This window comes from Cavia porcellus, unplaced genomic scaffold (genome assembly GCF_034190915.1).
Source record: "Cavia porcellus strain 051 isolate PalLab524CR breed Dunkin Hartley unplaced genomic scaffold, mCavPor4.1 scaffold_5, whole genome shotgun sequence".
Classification (NCBI taxonomy): domain Eukaryota; kingdom Metazoa; phylum Chordata; class Mammalia; order Rodentia; family Caviidae; genus Cavia; species Cavia porcellus.
Window position 1 is genome coordinate 40,235,327 of NW_026947488.1, and position 27,069 is coordinate 40,262,395.

The 27,069-nt window shown below is 35.0% G+C and overlaps 1 protein-coding gene across 2 annotated transcripts in view; it reads left to right on the forward strand.

Moving 5' to 3' along the window:
- Window positions 1-27,069, forward strand: part of Esf1 (ESF1 nucleolar pre-rRNA processing protein homolog) — a 69,617-nt gene that overhangs the window by 20,926 nt on the left and 21,622 nt on the right. For both annotated transcript variants that reach the window (XM_003476539.5, XM_013159880.3), the window contains exon 9: window positions 6,430-6,591. In XM_003476539.5, the coding sequence (XP_003476587.2) occupies window positions 6,430-6,591 (162 nt within the window). The remainder of the gene's footprint in view (window positions 1-6,429; window positions 6,592-27,069) is intronic.

Here is a 27,069-nt window from a genome sequence, read left to right on the forward strand (position 1 = left end):
CTCCATGTTCTCAGAATAAAGGCCTCTTTTTGTTTTATACTTCTCATCTTTTGGAAATAATCCTATCAAGTACCACTTTGTTTTTTTACGTTTTTATATTCACCACAGAAAGCTTCAACACATTCTTTTATTCCTATAAATCAAAATTTTATAGTTTTGTTTTTTTTATTATTTTCATTTTGCAGTATTGTAGTTTTTTTGGTTGTTGTTTTTTTAGATTTTAAGATAGTGTTTTGGTAAGTTCCCCAGACTGGATTCAAATTTGTGATTCTCCTGCCTCAGCCTCTCAGAGTGCTGGAATTACAGTTCTGCACTACCACTCTTGCTTTTATAGTCTCTGATAATTTCAGTATTGCATGTTTTCAGATTGGTTTCTCTCTCATTTAGTTGTATACCTGGTTAACTTTGTGTGTTTTAATATTTGAGAAGAGAGTATCTTTTGTGATAGAACTTTTAATTTATTTTAGTTTAGGACCATATGACTTTGCCCCATTGGTTTATGGTATCAGAGGTTCAGAAAACCGAAGATGAATGGAACTGAAAGAAAAGGGAAAAAAAAAGACAGGAAGGCAAGAAAGAGAAGGGAAGTGAAGGGAAGCAAAGAGAAAGAAAGAAAAAAAAGTAGACTGCACTTCTCAGAGGAAAAAGGGGACAGATCCCAGTGGGAAAAGTCCTGATGGGAACTTCTGGTAATTATCCTATGTCCAATACCCCACGTGACTGTAGAAAATTTTTCCAAGTTTCTGGACCTTGCTTCTTCATTGGAAGAGGAAGAACACTAGACCATGTGACCTCCAAAAGTCAAAAGGAAAATGAAGAATGAGGACAAAAGCCAAGAGCTCATGCAGAGGGCATGACTGAACCCACTGCCAGCCTTGAGAGGTGACCTGGCTGCCCAGAACCCCAGAGCTGTCCTAACCCTGGGTGCCATGAGACTTTATTAACCCCTTGTCTCTAGATCATCTGCCTGTCATTTCCTGGGAGTGTAAAGCCAGTACTTCAGATTGTTCTGAGGTATTGCATTATTGGGAGGTTTAAGGGAGGACAATCTGTGTTCATATCCAAACAAACATGGACACGTTATGCAGTTAGTGTAAACTGTGCTTGACTTTTAAAGAGGGCTATTTCAAAGTGAATGGCTGAAGATGGATTTCATGATTGGATAAATCTACTTTTTATCTCTACCAGAGACCACCTGGACAGAACACTAGAGAAGGTACCTCCTTTCTCTGCTTCTCTTCTTCTGGTCTTGGTGGCCAGAAGAGCCCATTGCCACTGGAGTCCTCCCCAGACCATACTCAGCATTCCATACCTATCCAGGTGTTGTTTTGTCTAGAATGATCATTTCTGATTTTCAAGGGACCCTAAGTCTGTCGAGAATCTGATTATTGTAGCTTTATATAAATGGGGACCTAGATTTTGCAAAGTAGTTGCAGGTAGTCAGGCCCACCCTATAAAGATAGTTGTGGCATCCCTGGATTCCAGATTAAGAAGATTGCCCTGAGGGTTGGGAGTGAGGGGAGATCTGGCACCTGTCATCATTTTTCTGGAGTGTGTAGGGGCAAGGTTGGGTAGTATTACTAAGATAGTGACCTGCTTTCAGTCCAAGAGAATATGCAAGGGGATGCGTAGGGTGGGTGGAAAGAATGTGTCCATCTGTGGATCCTAGAAAATAGTCTAGGACCATATTACTTTAAAGGCTTGACATTCTCTCACAGGTGATTCAGGTAGACACAAGGCCTAGTTTCCTCTGGCTTGATCTTTCTCTAAAAGCATCTCTTGAGTCTCTGCTTAGTGTGGACACAGATACTAGTTGAAATTCCCTCCTTCTGTGGGCCTTTAGGTTTTGCTTTCTTTGCCAGAAAGGCTGCCAAAATAGCAGTTGAGTTTCATAGCTGATATTCTGTAATTCAGGAAGTAGGAGATACAGTCAGGATAAAGTGGGTCTTTAACAAAGGGGTCATCCCTCTAGTATTCCCGTCTTTTATTTTGATATAGTAGTTCTTTGCTAACTTGTCAGTTCTTTGAAAAACATGCTTTTTCTGGCCTGATAGGTTTTTAGTAAAAAGGTTAGTCTGAAGTACCTTAATTTGTTTAGTGGAAATAGAAAACTAAGATTATCCTCATTTTTTAGTTTCTTTTTTGATACTAGAAATGATTAATGGTTTAGTTTTAGATTGTATATGATGTTTACTTAAAATAACTCATAAAAATAGAACCAAAGAAATAATATTTTTTCTTCTATTAGATCTCTTTGGAAATGCAGTTGCTTAGTCGTAACTTCATGTCAGTATTTAGTTGGTATTACCCATCTAGTGTCTTCATTTTATCTAATACAATTCCCAACTATAAAAAATTAAGAATAAGAAGTTCAAATAGGAAATTTTCTTAACATATAGCTTAACATTTTTCATAATGTTCTTTTTGAGTTTTCTTGCATAATGTAGTGTTTTTATGGCCAAATAGCTAATTAAATAGTCCTAAAAATGCTTCCTTAGGTTAGCAGAGGGCCATGAAACCTTGTCTTTCTTAGATCCTTGGATTGATCTATTGTACTTGTGAAGATATGGCGTCATTTTTTAAAGTTTTCCATAAAATACTAATCTTCAACAGTATTTCATAAATGGAATGGAAAACCATGTTAAATCATTCTGACTTATTTTGTTCAAACATCATATATTTATAAAACCATCATGTATTAATAATTCCTTAAGTATTTCATAGCCTTTAAAAATGTATAACTTGAAATAGTAGTTCTATTTGGCACAAAAGACCACATTTTTAAAACCTCAATGACTATTGTTTTTTAAATATTCGAACATTCTAAAAAAGTGAACGTTTTATTTCTTAGTGTGCACGTATTTCTTAGTGACTCAGAACAGCTGAGTCAAATAGACTTTTATCGGTAGCTTTTATGTCCTTATCCCCCCATACTTGTTGGAGATTGTCTACATTTCCTTCTTGTCTGTCTGCTGATGTAAGCATTTAGTGTAGAACTCTTTTAAAAATTCTGGGTAGTTTTTTTCACTGTGAGTCTAAAGTAATGAGAAGAAGGTAGTATTTCATTTATGCTTGTAAAAACTGGGCCCACATTTTTCAAATATGGTTCTTTGGCATGGGAAAACTGCACTCAATTTTAAAATAACATTGACAGGCTAACCAGTAGTATAAATAACAATTAATTTGTCAGTACATTCTTAATAAGATCTTCAACTTGGCTGCTTTTGGATACTCACTTTACCACATAGCAAATTAACAGGTTAATTATTAGTATGCCCTGTTCCTTTCTTTCTGTAGGTAGAAAAGTACCTGATTCATGGTTGGAAAGATTGGACTGATGTACATTAAGTATTTAGCTGTTTTGTTTTGTTTTTGAGACAAGGTTTAACTATAAATATCAGGCTAGCCTTGAACTCACTTTGTAGTGCAAGCTGGCCTCAGACTTACAGCAATGCAGCCTCCCAAGTGCTGGGAATGTAGACGTGAACCATCACTTATGGCCTACCTTACCTATTTTTACCTTGCAACTTTAAAGATTGATGCCTTTTGTTCAAAATATATTGATTGTCTTCTTTAAAAAGCATGCTTTCTTCAGCACCTGCCTGGCAAGAGTGAGGTGAGTTCAATCCCTGACACAAAAAAAAAAAACAAAAAAAAAAACAAAAAACAGCATGCTTTTTTCTTCCATCTCTTAATTAATTGCAAAATTACTTGTTTTACATCCCTATCCCTTTATACAATAAGAGTTTGTTTTATTTTTTATTAGTACATGTTTGTAATACATGTTAACATTTTTTGTGGAGAGTTGGTACATGTATATGACGCATCTTAATTGTCTCATCCCCTTTCTCTGTTTCTCCTCCCTTTCTCCATCTCTTGAATCCCTTCCATTTGAGATTCATCTATCTTATTTCCTATTACCTAATTTTTTTGTTGCTCTTCATTTATATTTTGAGTTTCCCATATAAGAGAAACCATATGGTATTTAAGCTCATCTGATTATTTCACTTAACATTGTGGTCTCAAGATGCATAAGTGACTCAAGTTTATTCAGTGATCAAGTAGTACTATATTGTGTGTAAATCCCAGTTTCTTTACCCATTCATCTTTGTCCATATTGGCAGACATATAGGCTGCTTCCAAAATACAATTATGAATTGTGCTGCTATAAACCTGGGTATGCATCATTGTAATATGGTATCTTTACTCTTTTCAGAAGACACCTAGAAAGGGAATAGCTGGGACAAATGGAATTTCTACTTTAATTTACTGAAAAATCTCCCTAATGGTTTCTGTAGTGGTTGTAATAGTTTATATTCCCACCAATAATACAGAAAGATTCGTTTTTCCTTACAGCCTCACTAGCATTTGTTACTATATGATTTCTTGATGTTAACTATTCTTTCTGGAGTAAGATGGAATTTCAGTGTTTTTTAATTTGCATTTCTCTAATAGTGATGTTGAACATTTTTTCATTTGTACTTCTGAAAAGTGTCCATTTTACTTGCCTGTTTTTTAATTGGATCTTTTCTTTTGGGAGTTTAATTCTTTTGAGTTCTTTATTCTAGATATTAACCCTCTTTCTAAGAAATAGCTAGCATAGATTTTTTTTCATGCTGTAGGTTGTCTTTGTTGGTTGTTTCTTTTGCTGTACAGAAGCTATTTAATTTGATATTATCCAAATTGTTTATGCTTGGTATATTTGCTGATTGCAAAATTATTTTCATCTGTAATTTGTTATCTATGGTAGGTATGTTAATATGCTTTTGAGTTACTAGATATTCCGAATTATTATTTGAGAGTACCTTACTGTTAAGATTATTTAAATTTAGCAGCTATGACAGATGCTACTAGTACATTTGAATGGTTTAAATTTATTAGATATTCCCAGTTATTGTTTATCAGAATAGGTTTTTTAGAAAATCTCTTTAATAGCGATAAGGCTTTCCAATAGCATTGTCCTTGAAATGGGAAAAAAACAGGCCTACATGAGTTAGCCCACATTTTAGAGCTTCAGAAAGTAAAATTTTAGTACTGGAAAAAATCAATTTAAAATAAGCCATCAGAGACTTACCACTAAAATTTCGCAACCTGGAAAGAGCTTGCTTCTAATTATGTTTTCAGAAGTAAGCTTTTAATAGAAAGAAATACATTGCCATTTTGTTAATATGTTCCTGATGTTTTATCCATTGAATTACAGGATACATGACAGAATTCTATCCAACATTATTATTGTGGCACAGAGCACAAACAGGAAAAAAATGAACTTCAGCTGTTTGAGTGAAAATGTAAAAGTGTGATAGGATGGAAAGAATGTCTTCAACCATTTTTTATTCATTTGGAGAAAAAAAATACAAAAAAATTTTTACTCAAAAAATTTCTTTCCATATCACTTCTTTTAAGATGTCAGGACAGTGTGTTAACCTTGGTGTTTCATAGATACGTACTTAACGTAAGCTATTTTAGGTGACCAACGAAGTTAGCCACAGGTTATAGAAGAAAGGAACTTAAGTCTTAATTTTCCTCTTCTGGATACTTTTAGCCAGTTCATTAAGTTTGTGTGTTTTACATTAAAACCCAGGTTCCTAATTTATGATTTTTTACTTGGGAGAGTTGCAGTGGAAATGTAGAACAAACAAACTTGATTTATTAGGGTTTTTTTTAATGTATCTTGCCCATGAATTTTATATTGTTCTTTTGTATCGTAATTATTTTTTTCTAAAACTATGACATGAAAGTGCAAATAGTTTTCCACACAATGATATTAATTGAATTTCTAATTTTTTATCATTCATATATAACCAGGATCCTTAAAAATGCTTGTTCATGGTGATAGGAAAAAGAACTTAGTAGCCTTTGATTTATATTATAAACAGCTTCTTTATCTCCTCTGTCTGAAAGCTCAGTCCATGTATTAAATTCATTCCAATAATATTCAGTCTCCTTTTATTGAACAGAACATTTTTAAAGTTACTATGCTGAATGGAAAAGGACAAAAAGAAAGCTAGAATGCCATTTTTATTGTCCTAGAGCTTGTAGGGAAGTCCAAGGATGTTATGTAACTGGAAAGTTATTTTGAAATAATGACTTAATTCAATAAAGAGGCAATTTCCAAATAAACTACTCTGACAGTGCTTATATTGCAGCTGATTTTTTTATATACAGTGCTTAAATCTTTCATTTTATTCAGAAGTTTTAAATCTAATTTTGATAATTTAGTTGTAATATATGTGACAATTTTAGAATGTTATTGGAGTTGCTATATTCTAAATACTGAAAATAGAAATGATTTTTTTGTTTGTTTTTTTGGTACCAGGGATCACACTTAGGACCTCGCACTTGCCAGGCAGGCACTTGCCACTGAGCTAAATGCCCAGCCTAGAAATGAATTTTTTCCTGTGTATTAAATCAGATTTTTTTTTTTTTAAGGTAATGATGAAGTTGGTGGAGAAGATGATGGGAAGACAAAAAAAAATCAGAAGGATGATGAAGAACAGATTGCTAAATACAGGCAGCTCTTGCAAGTTATTCAAGAGAAAGAAAAGAAAAGAAAAGAAAATGATATGGAAATGGAAATTAAGTGGGTTCCAGGTACGAATTAAGTACTATCTAAATGATTTGTGGTTTTTCTTTATTTGGAGCTGTTGAATGTATTTAGCTGTGAAGGTAAAGAAGCTAACCCTTTTTTGGAAATATGAGTTTAAAATATCCTATCTTGCAGAAAGGATTTGGTAAGGAAATTGACATGGTATTTATCTCATTTTGGGCCTCGTGTTTAGATTTTTATCCACTTACTCTGGTTCTTTGACTTACTAACTGCAAATTATTCCTGTCTATTTATGAAAGTAGATCTTTCCTAGGTTTGATTACTGTATCCACAGAATATAGTAACTTAGATCTGGGCGATACTGCTCTAAAATTATTATGCTGCTTTTCAAAATATGTAATTCTCAAATGATCTGTTCTTTCATAACTCCTCTTAGTCTTCCATTTGTAAGCTTTTCCTAACACAAAATATATGTTACATAGTCTTCCGTTCCACTTCAGTTTTGCTCTAAATAGTCAAAGAAATATGGCATAGTAGAGTCCTACAGTACTAGTACAATGCTAACTAAACTGATGTCAGAGCTAAACCAAGATAAAAGCAGGGATAAATTAGACTCATCCTATACATACACACTGTTTTGGTTCAGCAGTCCTGAGGAAAGCAGCATGTAGTTTTGCAACCAGTACTGTTCTTTGAAGATTACTGCTGTTTACATATAGTTTTTCCTGAGTATCCTTGGGGAATTGGTCCTAGGACCTCCCACAGATAGTGAAATCTGCAAACGCTCAAGTGGCGTGTTAGTCACATATAACACATATGTCCTCCTGTGTGTTAAGTCGTTTCTAGATTACTTATGATACCAAATTTTATGTAAAATTATGAATTTATGTAAAAAGTTGTTATAATGTATTTTTTAGGAAGTAATGGCAAGAAATAAAGTTTGCACATGTTCGGTACAGACACAGGTTTTTAAAACATTTACTTGATCTACAGTTGAAACTGTGACTACAGATTTGCCCCTGTACTAATGAGGACTTTTTTTTTTTGTCTTTTTTGGTTTTTATCGGTACCAGGGATCAAACTCACAACTGCCTGCTTGCAAGGCAGGTGCTTATGCCTCTGAGCTAAATCCCCAGCCCCACTAATGAGGACTTTTGATATCTAGTTATCCTTTTTTGCAGTGTTCTTGCTGTCAGAAGTGAAGCACACTTCTATTTAGCAGTATATTTTTATCTTGAATTTTTTGTTTGTGGATATAATGTTGATATATACAAATTATTTTGAAAATTCATAGTGAAAAACTATAATTTCTAGTATCTATATTTAAACAGTGCTTAGTTGGATTGCAGTTTAACTTACCATTTTTATGTTGTCAAATATTTATCCGTATTTCTAGTCTTTCACTACAGTAGACCTATGGCATTGCAAAGAAATAGATTCCAAACTCACATGTATTAGTCTTTTCTTAGATCTCTTTACTTATTGTCACCAAATTGGCTTGCTTTTTTAGGACCTTTTAAGTTTAAAAACTTTTTAACACAGATGTTTTTCCTTTTTCCCTATTTTAGAAATACTTTTATACATGTGAGGATTGGTGGGAAACAACCAGGCCACACTCAGAAGCAGATGCTGGCCGTCAGGCTAGCTTATTTAGTTACGTGACTTCTTCCCTCACACAGCGACTTTACACATGCTGTGGATCAACCTATGGTTCTCTTACAAACTGTTAAAACTACCAGTATTAAAACCTCAAATATTAAATCTCAGATGCCAAGTGTCAAGGTTATTATAAATAATATATAGCTTTTTTTCATATCTTGAATTATTTTCGTAGGGTAACTTCCCAGAAATAGAACAACTAGGAAGAGACATGAATACTTCTTGTGTCTTGAGAGTATGACCTAATTTTTTTCCAAAAATATTATACTAGATTATAATCCCTTCAGTATCAGTATGAGTGCCAATTTCATGGAATTATCACTGTTGGATATATATATATATTTTACTTTTAATTGGATGGAGGAAAATTGACTTTCTCAAATAGACAGATGAACACCTCAATTTAAAATATTTTAAAAGTTCTAAACTATAATATTTTAAAGGCTTCAGTGAGATGTCATCACCTGTGTTGTGTGTATGTACGTGTGAGTGTGAAAAAGTAAAAGGTCTTTTAGATACTCTACATATACAGTGTAAGGTATTTGAGCTAATCTCTGAATATCAGTTTATTCTTTTGGAAAGAGAGAATAGTAATTCCTGCTAAATTTCAGATATTTATAAAGGTATCTTATAAACTATAAAGTACTAAGTCATGTGTATATTTTGGAGGATTCAGCTCTTTAAAAATGTTTTTAGTACTGGTTATATTGAATCTTTGGATTTTTATGATGTTATACTTCAGGAAACCACAGAGGGTCAGTGTGAGATTATATCATTTATTGGTTTTTCTGTGGCCCAAATCTTCAAAATATTAAGCTCTTTTAAAAAATAACTACTCTTAATCACTAACACTTGTTGAATATGGTGTGGTTTGAGTTTTAAAAGGACTTTTAGTTTGCGCTAGTTAAACTTCCTTTTTACATTGGATTATACTGTATAGTAATGTGGAGTTTAATCCCTTAATTGTAAAGTATTGAACATAGATAACAGGTTCATTGGTGTAACAGTTGAAATGGATGTTCCTGTTGGTATTTGTTCCTAGGGTGATCTTGCAATGCAGCCTTAGTAATAGGTTTATAAATTAGTAAAAATGCTGGGCATGCTGGCACATACTTGTAATCCAAGCAGTTTGGAGGGTAAAGCAGGAGGATTACTATGAGCCCTAAACCACGTACTAAGACCCTGTCTCAAAAAAATCAGTCAATCAGTGTAAATTTTGTTTTGGGGACTTTTAAAGAAAATTGTAATTCATTCTTTTGATGTATGTGTGATATGTAGTATCTCAAATTATTGCTAAAATTTCTTGCCTACCTCAGTCTGATTAGTAGATAATAGAATACATGTAAAGTTTTCATCAATGAATGTGTCTCATTAGGAAATTTGTAGCATAAATATAAATGAAAGGTGCCAACTATATCAGTTTTATCTCTTACGTATTTTCTGTATTAATAATTCTGTTGCCTTTTTGTAGTAGACAATGCAAGTATGAATGTAAATAATATCTATGAAATTCTATCCTCAATGTGAATAATGCCATCTTACTGATCTCAAAAGAGATAATAGAAGTCCTCTTAGCTGTCTCTTGTTTAATTGACACTAGTGAAAAGGATGTTTGGTGGTAGCTATGATGGCATACTCCTTGAATCCCAATATTCTGGAAAGCTGAGGTGAGAGAAACACAAATTCAAGCCTATCCTGGGCAGCCTAGCAACTTACTAAGGCCCATATTCAAAATTAAATTTCAAAAGGGCTGGTCAAATGTGAAGACCCTGGGTTCAGTCCCTAAAACCAAAAGAAAAATAGACTCCCAGTTTTCCCTTTATTAGCCCATCAAATACTTATTTGAATACCTACTTTATAACAGGGTTTATTCTAAACACCATGTGGAAAAAAAGTGTACAGATCCCTGACCTCAGAGTTCTTGTATTCTGACAAAGAAACAAACAAATGACAAACATGAAAAATATTTGAGCAGAGATTAGAGAATGAGTGCATTGCAAGCAGAAATAGTGAACAAGTGGCCTTGAACGTGTAATTTTTTGGTTGTGTTTGAAGACTAACAAAAGGAACATTGTTGCTAGAATGGGAAGACTGAAAGAAAAAACATGGATGCATTCAAAAGGGAAACCTGGGCAGGTTGTGAAGGTCCGGTACAGACGTGAACTTCTCTGAGAAGCCATTAGAAAGTTTTGAGCTAGGAGCTGTATGATCTGATTTTTATTTTTAATGAGATCCCTCTGATTGCCCTGCTTTGTAGATTAAAATAGGAGTCAGAGACAGAATTGGGGGAATTAATCAAGAGGTGGCTACAATAATTCTGAAATAATAAAATGATGGGGAGTACCAGTTTTCAAAAGAACAGCAACAATTCTCTTTTTTTCCATATGTTAAGTTTAAGATGCCTGTTAGATACCAAATCCCAAGGAGTCAGTTGAACACACAGAAGAGTTCAAGGAAAAAGTTGAACCTAGAGATAAAATTTGGGAATCTTTATTATGGAGAGCTCTGAGAGTGAATAAGAACAAGAAGCTAGTGAATATAGGTAGAAAAGAAAAAGGTTCCCTAACTGATCCCTAACTGAGCTTCCCAGCATTTATTAGAGACAAAGATAGGACTGCCTGAAGCACATTAGAAAAAGCTACTAGAGAAGCAAGAAGAAGTTCAAGTTTATGGGTTATCCATTGGGAAGAGAGGTGAGAATTTCAGTGAGAATAAAATACAAACTAAGAAGTTCTACTGGATTTAGCTATATAGAGATCATTGTTAATATTGAATGGTTTTGGTGATGTGAGGGATGAAATTCACTAGTCGAGAATGAGAGATAGCAAATACAGGCAACTCCTTGTTCTGAATCACTGGACGTTACATGCTTCATCACACTCCATCCCTAGAAAAACAATTTACTAGCTATTTCAGACCTTCAGAAGACAGAGATTCTTTCACAATGTCATTTTCACACGAAGAAAATTTAATATTAATAGTCAGACTTCCTCTCATAGTAATCTTTTATGGTAGTTTTTTTCTGATCCAGAACGTAGTAATTTTTAAATTCATAGTCAGCTAATGAATCCAGTTGGCTACTGGGTTTTTTTCCTTTACAATTGATGTAAAACTTCTTGATAAGAATCCTCCATAGATATGGGGCGTGTGTGTGTGTGTGTGTGCGCGTGTGTGTGTGTATATATATTCCTTTGCTCTTCATCAAGATGTGTGTAATGTTAGTTTACCCTTTTGTGCTGCTGCCTGTAACACTCAAAGTAATATCCAACTGATTTCTTCATTGTCAAAATACATTTTCTCCTTTGTAACTGATGTGTAATTTGTGAGGTGATACTGTGTGAATATCTCATTCTTCAGTTTTTATCAGGTGGGTTTACAGTTTTTGGTGATCCTTACTTAAATGTATTGCTGATTATAAAATGATAGTTTTTAACTTTTTTCCTTTTTTTCTGCATTTGTTAGCATTCTGAAATCTAAGTCACTATGGACTCATGGTTTGACAACTCCTTTGCTATGATTTACTACGATAGATCGTAAAAAAATGGGGAAGAAACTAGAAGGGAATATGAAGTCAAGAGAGCATTTTTCTTTAAGATGGCAAGAAAAGAATGGCATGCCATATGCTCTTGGGAATGATCTGCTAAAACAGGAAAAAAAGAAAAAATAATGCAGAAACTATCTACTGAAGTAGATAAATAGACTTAGGATATTTTTCTAAAAGTGAAGGAAATGTCCTTTAGTGGCTATGCATACAGTTCATCCATTGCAGTGGGAAAAAAGACAAAAAATATGATCATAGAGTGAGTAATGGGTAGATATAGTATAAGAAACTTTTAGATCTTTTCTATTTGTATTTTCTGATGAAACACAAGGTAGTATTACAACAGAGATTAGAAGGAAGGGAGAAGGAGTTAGAGTACTGGGAAAAGGTATGATGTAGTTATTAAAGAGAATGCAGGAAAAGGAAATACAATAGGATTGCTGAGCAGTAACAAGGATTCACTTGAAGATCATGGTCATAAAAGGTGAAGTGGCATAATTAAATCTTTTCTTTATTGTATTTAATTGTGTGCTGCAGGTATGGAGTAGGGAAAATATTAAATCAAACCAGAAGTTTTGTCAACCAAGTCTGAGCAAGCAAGAGAAGGGGGGAATGGAATAGACTGAGAGATACATGCAAGTGGTGATTATAATGCTAGACCACATCTGTGTTGAGATAGGAGGGAAACAAGGGTACATGGCAGATAAAGGAAGGTAAAATAAAAGGAACAAGGGTTATAGATTCTTGTAAGAGGTGTTAGCCTTGAGGTGTTAGTAAAATAAAGAAATTGGGGTGGTGGTAAATGTATTATGCTTTAAGTTAAGATCATTGTGTAATTTCAGTTTTTGTTAATAGCACAGTCCTACCGCTGAGTTTGTAAGAGAGTGGAGTGGAGCAGAGACTCAAGAGTCAGTGAACTATAAAGCCTAAAGTGTTGGAAACGTCATCGGTCATCGGTGCAGATACGGGAATTACTAAGAGTAATGGTAGATGTGTTGGAGAGAATGGTAGTAAGCAAGGAGCTAAATTCTTCAGGAAATGAGGGGAATACTGTCGTCATTAGACACCTGTAATAAGAAGGGATGCTATTGTCTGATAACATACTCAAAGTTAAGGCTTAGACTGCAGGTATAGTTCAGTAGTACAGTACTTTGCTCATGTACCCAAGATCCTGGGTGCCATCCCCAATCCCACTACCAAAAAGAAAAAAAATAAGTGAAGGACTCTGAAGAGGGCCAGCTCTGGCAATGGAACTGGCATTGAGTACTAAGAAGGCTAGCCTCTAAGAGAGAGTTGCCCTTCTAAAAGGGGCATAAAGGAGGCAGCGTCCTCAAAATAGAACCAGTTTCTGGTGTGTCTCAGATTACTAGTAGAATGGGCTCAATCATTGAGTAAGAATGAGACTTGGGAAGAGAAATGATTTAGAAGTTGATGACTTACTGTGGTGACAGATTTAAATAAGAATAAAGGACTGATAAGATTAATGCTGATGAAGGCCAGAGGTTTAGCTCAGTGGCTCCAGTGCTTGCCTGGTAAGCACAAGGTTGTGAGTCTGATGCCTGGCACCAAAAAAAGAAAAAAAGATTAATTCTGATGGTCTTGGAACTGTAATAATAGTAGTGAGACTGTGAATATCATGGGGGAGATCTTGTCAGGAATACCCAGAGTTCTAGGATACCAAGAGGCATAAAACCTAAGAGGAAAAAAAGCACTCATGACTCAGCCCACAAACTGAACACCTTGACTTCCCTCCATTCTTCAGCTTCCTTTTTCCTTCACTCTTTACATTTGCAATCCCAGTTTTATTCTGGCATCAGCTCTATGGTCTTGGTCCTTTTTTCCCCTTCTCTGTTTTATTTCTATTCCTCTGCTCATTCTTCTTTTGGGAAGCTTAAATACACAGACATCAGGGACATGATTATATGGCTATTGTACATTCATCCTTTATCTGAAAAAAAATGTTCTTGAATCATTTTTACATTCATTTTGGTGAGAGGGCCCTTTCCAAACATTTTAATTTCAGACGTCTAAAAACCTGTTCACTATTTACTTTTGGCTATATCTGTTTTCATTTATTGCCAATGTATTCATTATTTGAAATACATTCATGAAAATATTTTTGAGTCAAAACTTTCAAAATAACCAGATGTTTAAATTTTGAGTTGAGTTTGAAGGAAAGCATTAAATGGAAAGTCTGAACTTAAAAGTAAGCCTGAAGAATTTGTAGTTTGTCTACTATTTGGGGATGGGCATGATACTAGGATTACCTCGGTACACTGTTGTAATTTGTACAAAGACACAACTATTAAACAACTAGATTTTTTGTTTGTTTTTGTTTTGAGACAAGATTTCACTGTGTAGTTGAGGCTGGCCACCGCAGGCTGGTTTAGAATTCACAGCAATCCCTTTTCCTCAGCCTCTCGAGTGCTGGGATTATAAGCCTTTGCCACTATGCCCAACTAGTGACTACAAAATTTTAAATTTTAAGTGTGCATTCCTTCTGTGAATTTAACAGGTTGACTGTAAAGGCTTTGTAAGATAATAAGCAGAAACTTCAGACTTTGCAAAAAGCTTTCAAATCATGTGGAATACATAATAAAAACAAGCAGCTAGGATTATCAAAAAATGTTGCTAGCATGTTTTCTCCAGAGTTGCTGGTAAATGTCTCAGTGTCTCCTGGAATATTTAAAGATTACTTTCTCTTTCATTAAGAATTTTTTAAAAAGATTTCCAAGAAGCTTTTTAAAACTTTAAGCAAAAACTAAGGATAGTTTTATCTAATAGTTTGAGAAGATACTAAAATTTCCAGACCTTGAAAAGTTTGAGATTAATCAGTCTCCATTTACCTTTGAGGAATCCCATTTTAATAAGGTCCTCTAGATGCAAGTATCTAAAGTGATTTCTTTAATGCAGCCCTGCCTTCTCTGCTCGTATGTCACACCAGCTATACTGTTTGCATTGATAGTCCCTGTTTCTAGACCATACAGAATTTTGTCTTTTTTTAAAATTTTGTCATGGAGTTGCAGCCTGCTGGAAGTCAGTTCAACAAAAAAGAGTCTGCTTATGCATTGTTCCCTGACTGCCCACAGCTATGCTTAGGGTTTGAAGTTGTGAATTGTCTGGTCTTTAAAGCAAAACTTTTGCCTGTTCTATTTGTGGTGTCCAGCATCATTCTGTTTGCTGAGTTCCTGACTAGCAGACTGCCATCTTTCTGCATGCATATCCTATGTATTATTTTGACAGAATTCACTTAGACTACTTTTCAACTGTTGCATTATTGCTGTTCTTTTTTTTCTGAAATAAAGAGTCCTATAACTAAGTACTACTTTAACACATTCATTTTTACATGTTATTGTGTACAGATGCAACAGTTTAGTATACTCTACTCCAGTTTTACATTTTGCTTTTTAATCTTTACTTATATTTTATTTTATGTGTTTCTAGATTACCTTTATACTCACAGTGTCTAACATTGCATTATATTTCGATAAAATCACACTTGAAAGCTGAATGTGGTGGTGCCTGCCTATAAACCCAGTGTTTGGGTTGTTGAAGCAGGAGCATCCCTGCAAGTTTGAGGCCAGCCTAGGCTACATAGTGAATTCAAGACTAGCCTGAACTACGTAGTGTAATCTCAAAAAACCAAAAAGAAAATGATCATTCTTGAGGATCAGGTAAGGAGAAGTAAAAATGATCAAGATGAAATGATACAGTGGGGAACAAAAAACGTGAATACTGTTTTTTGTTTTCTTAAGTAAAAGACACTGCTGTTAATCCCCATCAGAATACTCTTCTCTTCAAACACACTTACCCCATTGTTCTTGCCACTTGGTACACTAGTTTTGGAAGTTCTCTTTTGTGAGTGCACTTAAAAATACCGTGAATGGGGCTGGGGATTTAGCTCATCAGCGTAAGCACCTGCCTGGCAAGCGAGAGGTCATGAATTCCATCCCTGATACAAAAAAAAAAAAAAATACAAAATATACAGTGAATGCTGCTACTGAGCATCATCCAACAGAAAGGCAGGCTTGTAAAAACATAACTGTGTCCTCAGCCATCAGTTCACCATATCTGGCACCATGAGACTTGTGGCTATTCCTGGAGTCAAACTAATCATGAAAAATAAATGTTTTGAATTGACAGAGAGGCAGCCACAACAGCACAATAAAGACATTCCTGAAAGAGGACATCCAGACCTGCTTTAAAAAGGGGCAAGAATTTTGGGATAAATGAGGAGTTAGTATTTTTAGAATTTTGAGGGAGACTAAGTACAACATGTCTTATACTGTAGTAAGTTTTTTAAAAAATTTATTACACCTTGTATTATATAGCAATTCCCCAAGATTGAATGTATTGATTATGTATTGCAAACATACATCAACAGTAAAATAAATAAAAATCACTATCCTGGCATTATCGTTTCAGTTCTTTATATTTTATTATTATGGAAACCATAATCACCTTTTACTGAATTTTCGTAGAGATAAAATTCTTTTTTTTTTTTTTTTAATTTAAGGAGAAAAGAAAAGAAAGAAAAAAAAAACAGTGAAGGGGTACAAGTTATACAGATTTACAGAAGAAAAAAATGCGCAGTAGGAAATCACTAGTTAATGGATTACATATTGCTATCTTAGAAATAATTGTTCAAGTCACAAAATTAAAGCTTGTAGAGTGGACATTCCAACAATGATACTGCAAACAGTTCTGTTCAATGATCCAATAAAACTCTGTGATATCATTTTCTATCTTATACATTTAAATATACATGCAGTTATATAGTTTAGAGCACTTTCTTTTCCTCTCTTTTGTACAGTGACTATTACACATTTTGGGTTTCATTGCTCCCACGGTTCTTGTTGCTTTTTTGGAAGAGAGTAAAACCAAATGTGACATAACAGAACAGAATCGGTCAAGTCAAAAGGGTGGACATAATAGATAATATAAAAACATAATACAAGGTGATCAACAATGGTTACCATAATGCCTCCCGCTATTTCTAATAGAATTGCCTATATCATTAGTTGTAATACAATTGAACAAAACCGTAAAGAATAAAACCGACAAAACCAAAACATTGGAGATATTGTAGGTCTTCAAAAGTAGATAAAAGTCAACGAGAATGGGCGTTATAATGAATCTCATTATCTTCTCAGCTGATGCCTAAACTTTCGAACCTGATACTATCCAGCAAAACAGAATAGAGGAACCTCAGTCAAAAACAAGATGGTGAGAGTAATACAGGGCTTCAAATCGAGATAATAGAAAGTCAAAGTGGGTTACTATATTATATCCTGCTATATTTTTCCCTTTAATTAAATGGATAAAAATAAAAAAGTAAATAATGGAGTGGAGATTGAGAAAAAAGAGGGCGTAACAGCGAAACAGGGCAGATCAAAACATAACCATTTAAGCAGAATAGTGTTTCACCACCAGATATTTCCGACCCAAAAATAGTTACCATATTGACTCCCTCCCTGAAGTCCTTGAGTACAACTTCATATACTGTAGCATTAAGTATATCAAAACAATGTAAAACCATTTAAGAGAATGACAGCATTATAGAGTATTTAGAATCGACTAACAGAAAATGAACAATGGTCTCTGTATAATCTCCTTGTCTTTAAAAGGTTTTTGCTTATACTATCGTATATAACAAAATCCAATAAGATACAACCTGTTTAGACCATTGGAGACAGAAGAACAAAAGCTAGATGAGACTTCAAAACAAGATGGTACTAAATCAGCATTACCTATTAAGATGTCATTTTCTCCAAAATAGCTGTTCCTATCATCCAATCTTCTCTGTCTCATTTCTGTTGAGCTCTTTTTCTGTCAGTAGCTGTCAGTTTGTCTTCTTCATTTTGTTCTCTGCTCCATTCGTTGTGGCCTCCCCGCCACTATTTCTGGGTTCTTTGTATTTTTCTTTTTTTAGAATATCCTGCAGTACTTTCTGTAGGGTTGAATTGGTGGTTGCAAATTCCCCCAGTTCCTCTTTATCCTGGAAGCACCTCGTTTTTCCATCAATTTCCAGGGACAGTTGTGCAGGATATCTCAATCTTGGCTGTAGATTATTATCTTTCAAAGCTTGAATTATTTCCCCCCATGCTCTTCGTGATTTGATGGTTTGTGAAGAGAAATCTGCTGTAATTCTGATGGGTGTTCCCTTGTAAGTGATCTGTTTCTTGTCTCTTACAGCTTTTAATATTCTGTTCTTGTATTGAATTTCTGGAATTTTTATTATTATATGCCTGGGTGTTTCTCTGTTAGGGTTGTAGGTAGCTGAGGTCCTGTATGCCTCATACATCTGAGTATCTTTACCTTTTGCTAAATTAGGAAAATTCTCCTGGATTATTTCTGTGAGTAGCTTTTGTAGTTCACTTGTTTGTGTCCCTACTTCTTCTTTTATGTTCTTAATCCTTAAGTTATGGCTCCTCTTATCATCTTCTTGTCTTTGTATTATTGCTGTTTGTTTCTTTGTTATTTTTAAGAAGTTTTTCATTTCTTTCTCCCATATTTCAAGTCTGCCCTCCAGTTCAGATAGTCTGTCCTTAGTTTCTTTCAAGCTGTTATGCCAGTCTTGGATAGACTTCTTAATTTCTTGATAATCCCTTTGAACCTGCTTCACATACTCAATGCTTTCTCTGTTTTCTCCATCAAGCAATTCTCCCCTCTTTTTCTGTTCTTCCATTCCACCATCTGTTTTTTCCTGGGTGGTGCTTAGCATTTCTCTAACTATTCTGCATACTTCTGGCTTCAGGTCATTGATAACTTCATTCCTGAATTGGTCTATGAGGCTCTCTATATGGCGCTTAATGTATATTGGTGCGGTGTCCACTATTGCCTGATTCTCAGGATTGGGGGCCGAGGAGCCTTTTTTGTTGCTTCCCTTCCCCATATTTTCTGTTCCTTATAAAATGCAAGCTTACATAGGAGGCCCGGCTTCCCTGCCTGTCAGCCACAGCCTGATCAAATTGTGCTGGCTAGTTGTTCCCGCCCACCGCTGCGCACCAGGGAGTTGCGGAGGAGGCAGCCTACGCGGGAGTCAGTTGCTCCTCCGGGCCACCGTCAGGCTCTGGGATCTGGGTTAGGCCAGCCTAGGGAGTCCGCCAGCAGCGTCACTCAGGCCAGGCACTTTTCACCAATCCCGTCCGAGAGGGGAATGTGTGGCTGGAGTTGCCACCGCGCCCTGCTCTTACAGGACTGCCTGAGCCCAGAAAGACCTCCGCTGGAGTCAAACTGTGGTAGGGGGTCAGTTTCTCACTCACCTCGCCACCAGTCAGTTTTCATGTACGCCTCCTTGTCCATCCTGTTTTCGACTCCGTTCGCAGACTCCCGTTCCCAGAGCTCGGCGCGTCTCTCCTTGCCGAGCTGCTGTGGAGGCAGCCAGCCGCCGGGCGGCGGGAAACCCAAATCGCAGTTTCCAATGGCGCGGGGTCGAGCCTCCACACCGAGTCTTTTCTGTTCCTATTTTAGCGCCAGGACTGTATCCTAAGTTGGTTTCTCTCAGCCCAGTTCGTTCCTGAGTCAGCAGAGCATATCTCTACTGGTTCGTGTCTCCTTAGTCCGCATCATTCCTGGCCTCTGAGCCGAGCCTTTCAGAGAGCCTTCGGTAGTTGCTGTTGTCTGTCCGCCATGTTCTCCTGGAGTCTAGATAAAATTCTTAAAAGTAGAACATCTGATTTCTCTTGTCAGGTATTGTTTTAAGAAAAGGTTCTATTATTTACAGTATTAATCGGGGAACTTTTAATTTTAGAAGTATCAGAAATGCTGATAAAATTATACACAAAACCAAATCTAGTTTCTGAAATATGTTTAGATTGTAAAGCCACATAAAGACTAGGGCATGAGTTCATTTTCAGAGATTTTTGGTTTGGTACAAAACTTAATCCCACTCTAAAACCATATGCCACATTGTTGTCCCCTGAAGGGTTTATCGCCTTTTTCTGTATCTTTTTGGGTAGGCCTTTCTAGATATTTGCTCACTCACTATAATGTAATGATTATGTTGAGCTTTGAGGTCCAAGATGAAGTTGGTAAAAACTTCTTGTGTTGAACTGATGTTTAAGTCAGTTGAATTTGGTGCTTTCCTGCTAATAACATTTGCCAGATACACTCTGCTGGGAGAAGGGAGTGTGAGATAACTTGCCTTCCTTTCTTTAATCTTTATTGAGGTTGGATGGATTAACTCATCAAATGAACTCTCAATGCCTTAATTCAGTCTGTTACATTAGTGATATGGGGAACTTATATCTATAAAGTTATTTGGCATAAATTTAAAAATCTGATCTTACATATACCAACAGATAAATGCCACTAATTTGACTTGGCTGAGGTCCCTTTGGTGTTTAGAATGATGTGTGTTAGTAAATTGAAGCATGTACTTTGAAGGCATACACTTCCCTAAGAACTGGCTTGCATAATTTGAAAAGACTGTCTTCATGGGACTTACCCAATCTTTTCTTCAGCATTGTCTGTTTAGATTGTTATAAAACATATTTCATGGTTGGTTGCCACTGTTTGCTCTTTCTATAAAAACGTAAGAGGATTAAAATGTTTTTAAGTTTCAATCCAGAAGAATTATATTTTAAAATATCCTTCAGAGAAAGGAAAACATACTTATCAGATGCCTATGATCTATCAGAAACCGTGCAAGGTGTTTTATAAATAATATTAAATTCTTCAAAGTGGTTAATGGCTTATTTTTCAGAAAAGAAAACTGAGGCACAGACTGGCTCAAGATCATAAAGCTAGGAGAGAAAACTGTAACTCAGACCTTTAATCTGTGTGAAGAACCCATTAAAATTTTTTAAAGGATCTGAAGCCTGGCCTTTTACTTATTTCAGTGCTTTTCCCAATCTGCATGTGTTTACCATTACATGCACAAGGATACACAAGATCCTCTTAAAGTGTGAGAAAATTTTAGTCTACAACCAGGATCATTTATGTGACTGTTTGAGAAGCCTATCTTCTAATTATTAAACTGTTCTGAACATTTTTTCAAAAAGACAAAGGGAGTATATTTGCTATTAACCTCTTCAAACTTCTTAGCATGTATATTATTAGTTGTTATTCCAATATTCTGGTAACTTTCTGAACCTAATGAATGCTTAACTATTACAGATTTCCTTAGTAGATAATATCATGAGAGGAATCATTAAAATAGAATCAGTACTTGCTTATATATAAGATAAATCATGGAAATACTGAAGTCAGATACTAAAGTAACATTTTAATGTTACTTTAATTCTGCATTACTCATCTTTATGTTGCATAAAGGACATTGCCAATGAAATGGACTCAAAGTATGTTAGAAAAGTTCAAAGAGTAAACCTTAAGTGATTACTCTGTTCAGACTTCAAACTAACATACCACCAGTAGATGACAAATATGCCAAGGTATTGATCCTTTAACCTTTAGGCCAGCCAAAACCCCTAAGCTGTCCTCTGGTTATCTCCTTCAGTTTTTCCAATATTATGTACAAACATGATCATTTTCTATTTCTTTCATAATACGAAAAAAATTGGAAAGGTACTGCTTTTCTAGTGGCTATTTGGAAAGTCTGGAGGTACAGCACTCCCCCCTTATTTGTAGTTTTCTGTGATTTCAGTTGCCCACAGTCAATCACAATCCACAATATTAAATAGAAAATTCTAGAAATAATTCATGTTTTCAATTGCACATCATTTTTATTGTGATGAAATAAACTGTTACATTTTCATCAGCCTGAATGTGAGTTATCCATGCAGTGTGTGCTACTCACCTGTTAGCCATCTCAGTTATCAGTTGATTGTCTCAGTATCAGTTTTATTGTAGAGTTCAGTACTCCAGGTTTCAGGGATCTGCTGACAGTCTTTGAGGATATATCCTCCATGGATAAAGTGGTCTACTATAACAGAATGTGTAGTAAACATACTTATAAACTCATTCCTATAAATATGGAAGAAAGTACTTAGATTGCAGGAAGAAAAATATAACTTTAACTTATATTAACTAAGTATTTTTGAATGCTAGGGAGACTCTGAAGTGTTTTACAAGAAGGAAGTTTACTTTGAAATGTCATTTTTGGTTGTATATGGTCTCAGTACCTTATATCCTTGTATAAGGTTAATCATTGTCTTTCTTTTCTATATTGTTTTACCATAAATATGTGTCTCGTTAAACCTCATATATTCTGTTAACCCTAAACTTTATAAAAGTATCCTGTGATATTCTTTTATCATTCGTTTTTTTTGCTAAACTATTTTTGAAAGATGTGGGTGAATAGATGGACAGACAGACAGATGGACATACATACTTGCACATATGATTTATACCATAGTTTAAATGTCCATTCTGTTAGCTACACGCTTCAGTTATTTGAGGTATTTACTCTGGTACTTAACTCCTTATGCATGTTCACTGTGTTTAAATTTTACTGGTCATTTATGAGGGTAATTGCTGAGTCATAGGATATGAATGTTTGAGTTAAAAGTGTGGTGGTGTTACTTTACATTCCTAACAGCGATGCTTTATTTGCATTTCTCTTAGCACTAATGAACTTAAACTATATATGTTTTTTCCATGATATAATACTCAAGTGGTATCTTCTGACATTTTTCTGTTACAGTTAGATTTTAGGAATTCTTTATTTAGTTTTTATACCAATCCCTTGTGTTTTGGAAAGTAGCAAGTAAATTCTAGATTATAATTCCCTCCCCTATAGCTCATAACATAAAATTATTTTAATACTCTCAAATTTATCTTTTATAGTTAGTACTTTTGTGTTTCATTTAAGAAATCTTTTTTGTACCAATGAGAGTAATGTTCCTCTGTATTTTCTACTAAAAAGACTTAAGGTTTTAGACAGTTAAATCCTTGATCCAAGTTGATGAGATAGGACCTACTTCCGTCTTGTGCCACATAGAAAATCTATTTTATCCTGTTCAGTTTATTGAATAGTTTTCCCTTCCCTTCGGAATTTGATGTTTTGATGTGTCACCTCTGTCATGTATCAGAGTTTTACAACTGCATGGATCTGTTGCTTAGTTCTCTGTTTTATTAATGAATTTGCTTGCCTATTCCTGAACCAGTACCACATTCATACAATGGGATAATTTCAGAGCATAAGGTGTAACCTTGCTCTGCAATGCTATCTTAGGTTCTTGGCTTTTAAGATGTGTTGTTTTTAGTGTTACAGAGTTTTAGTATAGTGTATTATGGCTTTTGTTTTTTATTTTGCTTGGGAAGGAGTATTGTTTTTGTGATTTTTGCTTTAAATATTGCTTGAGTAAATTGGAGACCCAAAATCCTGCAGATTAGAATTTTTCACCAGTTTTGAAAATTTAGCAAACATCATCTCAAAATGTTTTCTTTATGTTTTTATTGTCTGTTTCTTGAAATTTTGTTTGATATGTGTGATACTTGTTCTGTATCTGATAATTCATATTTCCTATACCTTTGAATTTATGTAATATACTTGGATAATTTCAGTTCTTTTATTTCATTAATTCTTTCTTTATCTCTAGTATCTCTTTTAACTTGGTCATTTATCATTCCATTTGTTTTTATTTCCCCTCAAATTTGTCTCATCCTTTTGATATGATCTTTTAGTTTTCTTTTTTTAAGGTACTGATTTTATATTCCATATCATACATGTTTTTTATAGTTCTGTGTTGTAGGTTTTTTCCACTTACTGTAATTCGTAGTGAATTTTTATTTTAATCACCTTGTCTTGAATCCTTTCTTTTTTTCTGGAAGGTCTCAGGGGCCTGGATCAAAAGTGTTTCTTTTAGAGAGTATTTGCTAGATCCCTAAGGGCATTACTAATCCAAGACCTATTGAAAATGAATTTTTGGATTGGAGTATTTGGGGCCACACAAGTAGTGTGAATTCCAACCGCAAACCCGTGGATATGTAGGCATGTGGTTATAAATTCTCTTGGGAAATGTATTTTTATTTCCCTTGCTCTGCCCATATCCAGAACCCAAACAGGCATGTATTCCCTCTCAACTGTAGGGGGAGTGGCATCAACCACTGAGAGCATATTTAAGGATCCTGGCTTGATACAGTGGTCTCTGGTGGGACCTCCCACCATGCTCAGACTCCAAATGTCTCTTGCCTCCTTGGCCAGCTGCCCATAACAACCCCAAATCTATACCAGACCATAGCGGGTCAGTGTGTATCCCCGAGGAAAACTTGCTGCTTCTAAGTTTATATTTCTGTTTCAGTCTTCTTATTGCCACTGAACGTAGAATTCCATTTGTTTCCTTATGCCTTAGCCATTCATTTAAAAGATTTTATTTCCCACCTTGTCCTTAAGCATTTTAAAATTAACAGTAGAATAAATCATTCTTCAGTCTGCTTAACCATAAATTAACTACCAGAACAATCTCATCACACTTGACCAGAATCATAATCAATTAGTACTACTAGGTAGTTACAAACTGCTTGAAAGGCAAAGAAAGCATACAAATAAAGTGCAGGCAGATATAGGAAACAGTAATTCCTTAATGAAGCCCAAATATTTTTTTAATTTTAAAGATAATAAAATCCAAAAAAACAAAATAGATCAGAGCTAATCAAAACAAAGCAGCAAAATTGGTACAGAACTTTGAAGCAGGATACCAGGAAAACAACCATGGTTACCATAGTATATCTTGTTACCTTCGCAACAATCCATTCCATCAGATTCAGCAAAATCAAAACAAAATAAAACAGAATAAAATCAAAACAAAACAGTGAGAACAATATTGGATTTCAGCAACAAAATGTAAATCCCCCATGTTTGCTATATTGCATACTGTCATCTTCCCAATAGATGCTCAGACCTACAGGCCTAAGGGAGGTGCTCTCTGACTTTTCTCTTCCTGGACTCCACATGGCATGTGTGGTTTACCAGAAAGACTGGCTAGTTGACTTCTTGTTGGGTTCCTCACAGTCCCAGCATGGCCAATTCTCCACAGGCACTAACATTTCTCTTCCTGGACCCCACATAGCTTGCATGAAGCCCAAATATTGTCTTGTATTTGAAATCATATTTTTAGGAACATTTGATTATAACAAGCATGAATAGCTTGACTTGTAGAAAGCTGAAAACTTGTTTGCAAGTAGAAGGTATGTTAAGGAGAGTAAAAGGAGATTTGGAAGAGGGAAGAGTAATATAAGCTAAAATTCAAAACAAATACGAAACAGTTTCTATACAGTGAACAACTTTTAGGTAATCAACAAAAAAATGTTTATATTTGTTCATTCAATGAGTGCTTTGCATGGGTTTTGTGATTTTGTTAGTGCTTTGAGATTTTGTGAGTGAATACTTCATTGAATGTTTTGACAGACTCAGAATTAACAGTTAGGTAAATCGTTTCCTGAGCATCTTACCTTTCAATTCTTCTTTTTCAAGCGTAATAACGGGAATTGAACCCAGGGCCTCTCACATACTACACAAATACTCAGCCATTCAGCTGTGTTTGCAGCCCTTTAAAAACATTTTTGAGACAGGACGTAAGTTCCTCAAATTGGCTCAGGATTTGCCATCTTTCTGCCTTAGCTGCCCAATTAGCGGAAATTACAGTGAGGCCCCATATCATCCAATTTATCTATAACTTCTTATTCTCATTTTAGCTGCCTGTATTATTTCCTTCTAGTAGATGTAATAGTATTGTACGAATATTAAATGTAGCAAAATACCATTTATTGGCCATATCCAATTGCTTTTTTGGAGGGTGAGGCAGGGCTGGTATTGGGGATGGAATTCACGACCTCACTCTCACCGGCATATGGTTAGTTTTTATTTTACTTTAAAATTTCATGCAGTGTTGTTCCTAGTCCATCAGGTAGAAACAAATTTGACTCATTTCCCTTTCATTTGCTCTTTTATTGAACAAGAGACATTTATAAGATACGTTTTATGTGCCAGGCCTTCCACTAACTTCTAGAGTTTCCTTCAGAAGCAAATGAGCTGTGGCCTTTGCCCTCATGGAGCTTTCAGCCTAGTGATTAATGCCAATAACAATTATTTTAATTCCATAAATACAAAATTTAAAACTATGACAAATTAAGGACAAAGAGCACAATATTGTAAGAATTCGGGAGAGAGTTATGAAATTCAAATAAATCCTGAGCCAAGTTCAAAACACTTCAAATCTTCTTTCTTATTAGATTAATAATTTGGCCTATCAGATACATTTTAAGGATAACAGGTATACATAGTAACCTAATCATACCTTGGTAGGAAAATGCCACAGAGAACCCCTTCACTTATGTGGGCCAGGTACACTTTGACTCTTGTTACGTGAGTAATGTAACCTTCCTTGTCCCCACACCATTGGGAATAACAGGCTAGTTTGAAGGGGTGCCTTTTTTTTTTTCTTTTTTGTACAGAGAATCAGACTCACAGCCTTGCACTTGCAAGGCAGGCGCTTAAGCTGCTGAGTTAAATCCCACTGAAGGGGTACCTTTGATAGTAGTATCCTGCAGGGTATGTGAAGTTTCTACCCAAAATGAATTCCAACTTTGGAGTTTTGGAGGTAGCGGTGGTGGTTGTTTACATTCTGATTTATAGCATATATTAAAAAAGATTGAGCCATAGGTGTTTGTAAATATTCTCAGTAAATCTTGTCTTCCTTTAGGTAAAATCCAGGTTTCAGCTTATATCAGAAATCTTAAAATCTGCATTTTGTTTTTACAACAAAATTTTGATGAATTATTTATGTTCTGTGCTTTGAAGACTTTTCAAATATTTTGTGAGTAGGATCAGGAGGAATGTGTACTCTTGTGTTAGTAGATTTTGTGAGGATATTTATGACTATTATATGTATGCAAACCATGAAAATAGCTCTGAATGGATTGTGCTTAAATTATCTGTATCATAATTGAATCATTTTTATTCATAGGTTTTTTTCCCTTATTTGTAGGATTATTGATGTTATTCTTAATTCAGCAGTCCTTAGATATACACTTAAAAAATTTAGGACAAAATTGTGCAAAGCTAAAAACAATTGTAAGTTTTTTGATCACATAGTGGCTTTTTTCAAATGAAGTTAAAACTGTCTCTGAAGAATGTTCTTGTGCATTTGCCAAGAAACTTCTGGGATGGGCATATTTTTAAGAACTTAGAACATAAACAACTATGATCTGTGGCAAGAAATTTAAATGACCTCATGATGACAATGAGAACAAAGCATTTTTAAGTTATCATGGTGGTGTGGTAATTCATTGCAATGTGTTTGTCGTTCTCCTATTTTAAGAGAGAGCCAGGCAAAAAAAAAAGTTAGTCTATTTTTAACTTAAGATAGTTTCTAGTGTGTTGTAAACAAACCAGAAAAATACTATTTCCTAAGAATAA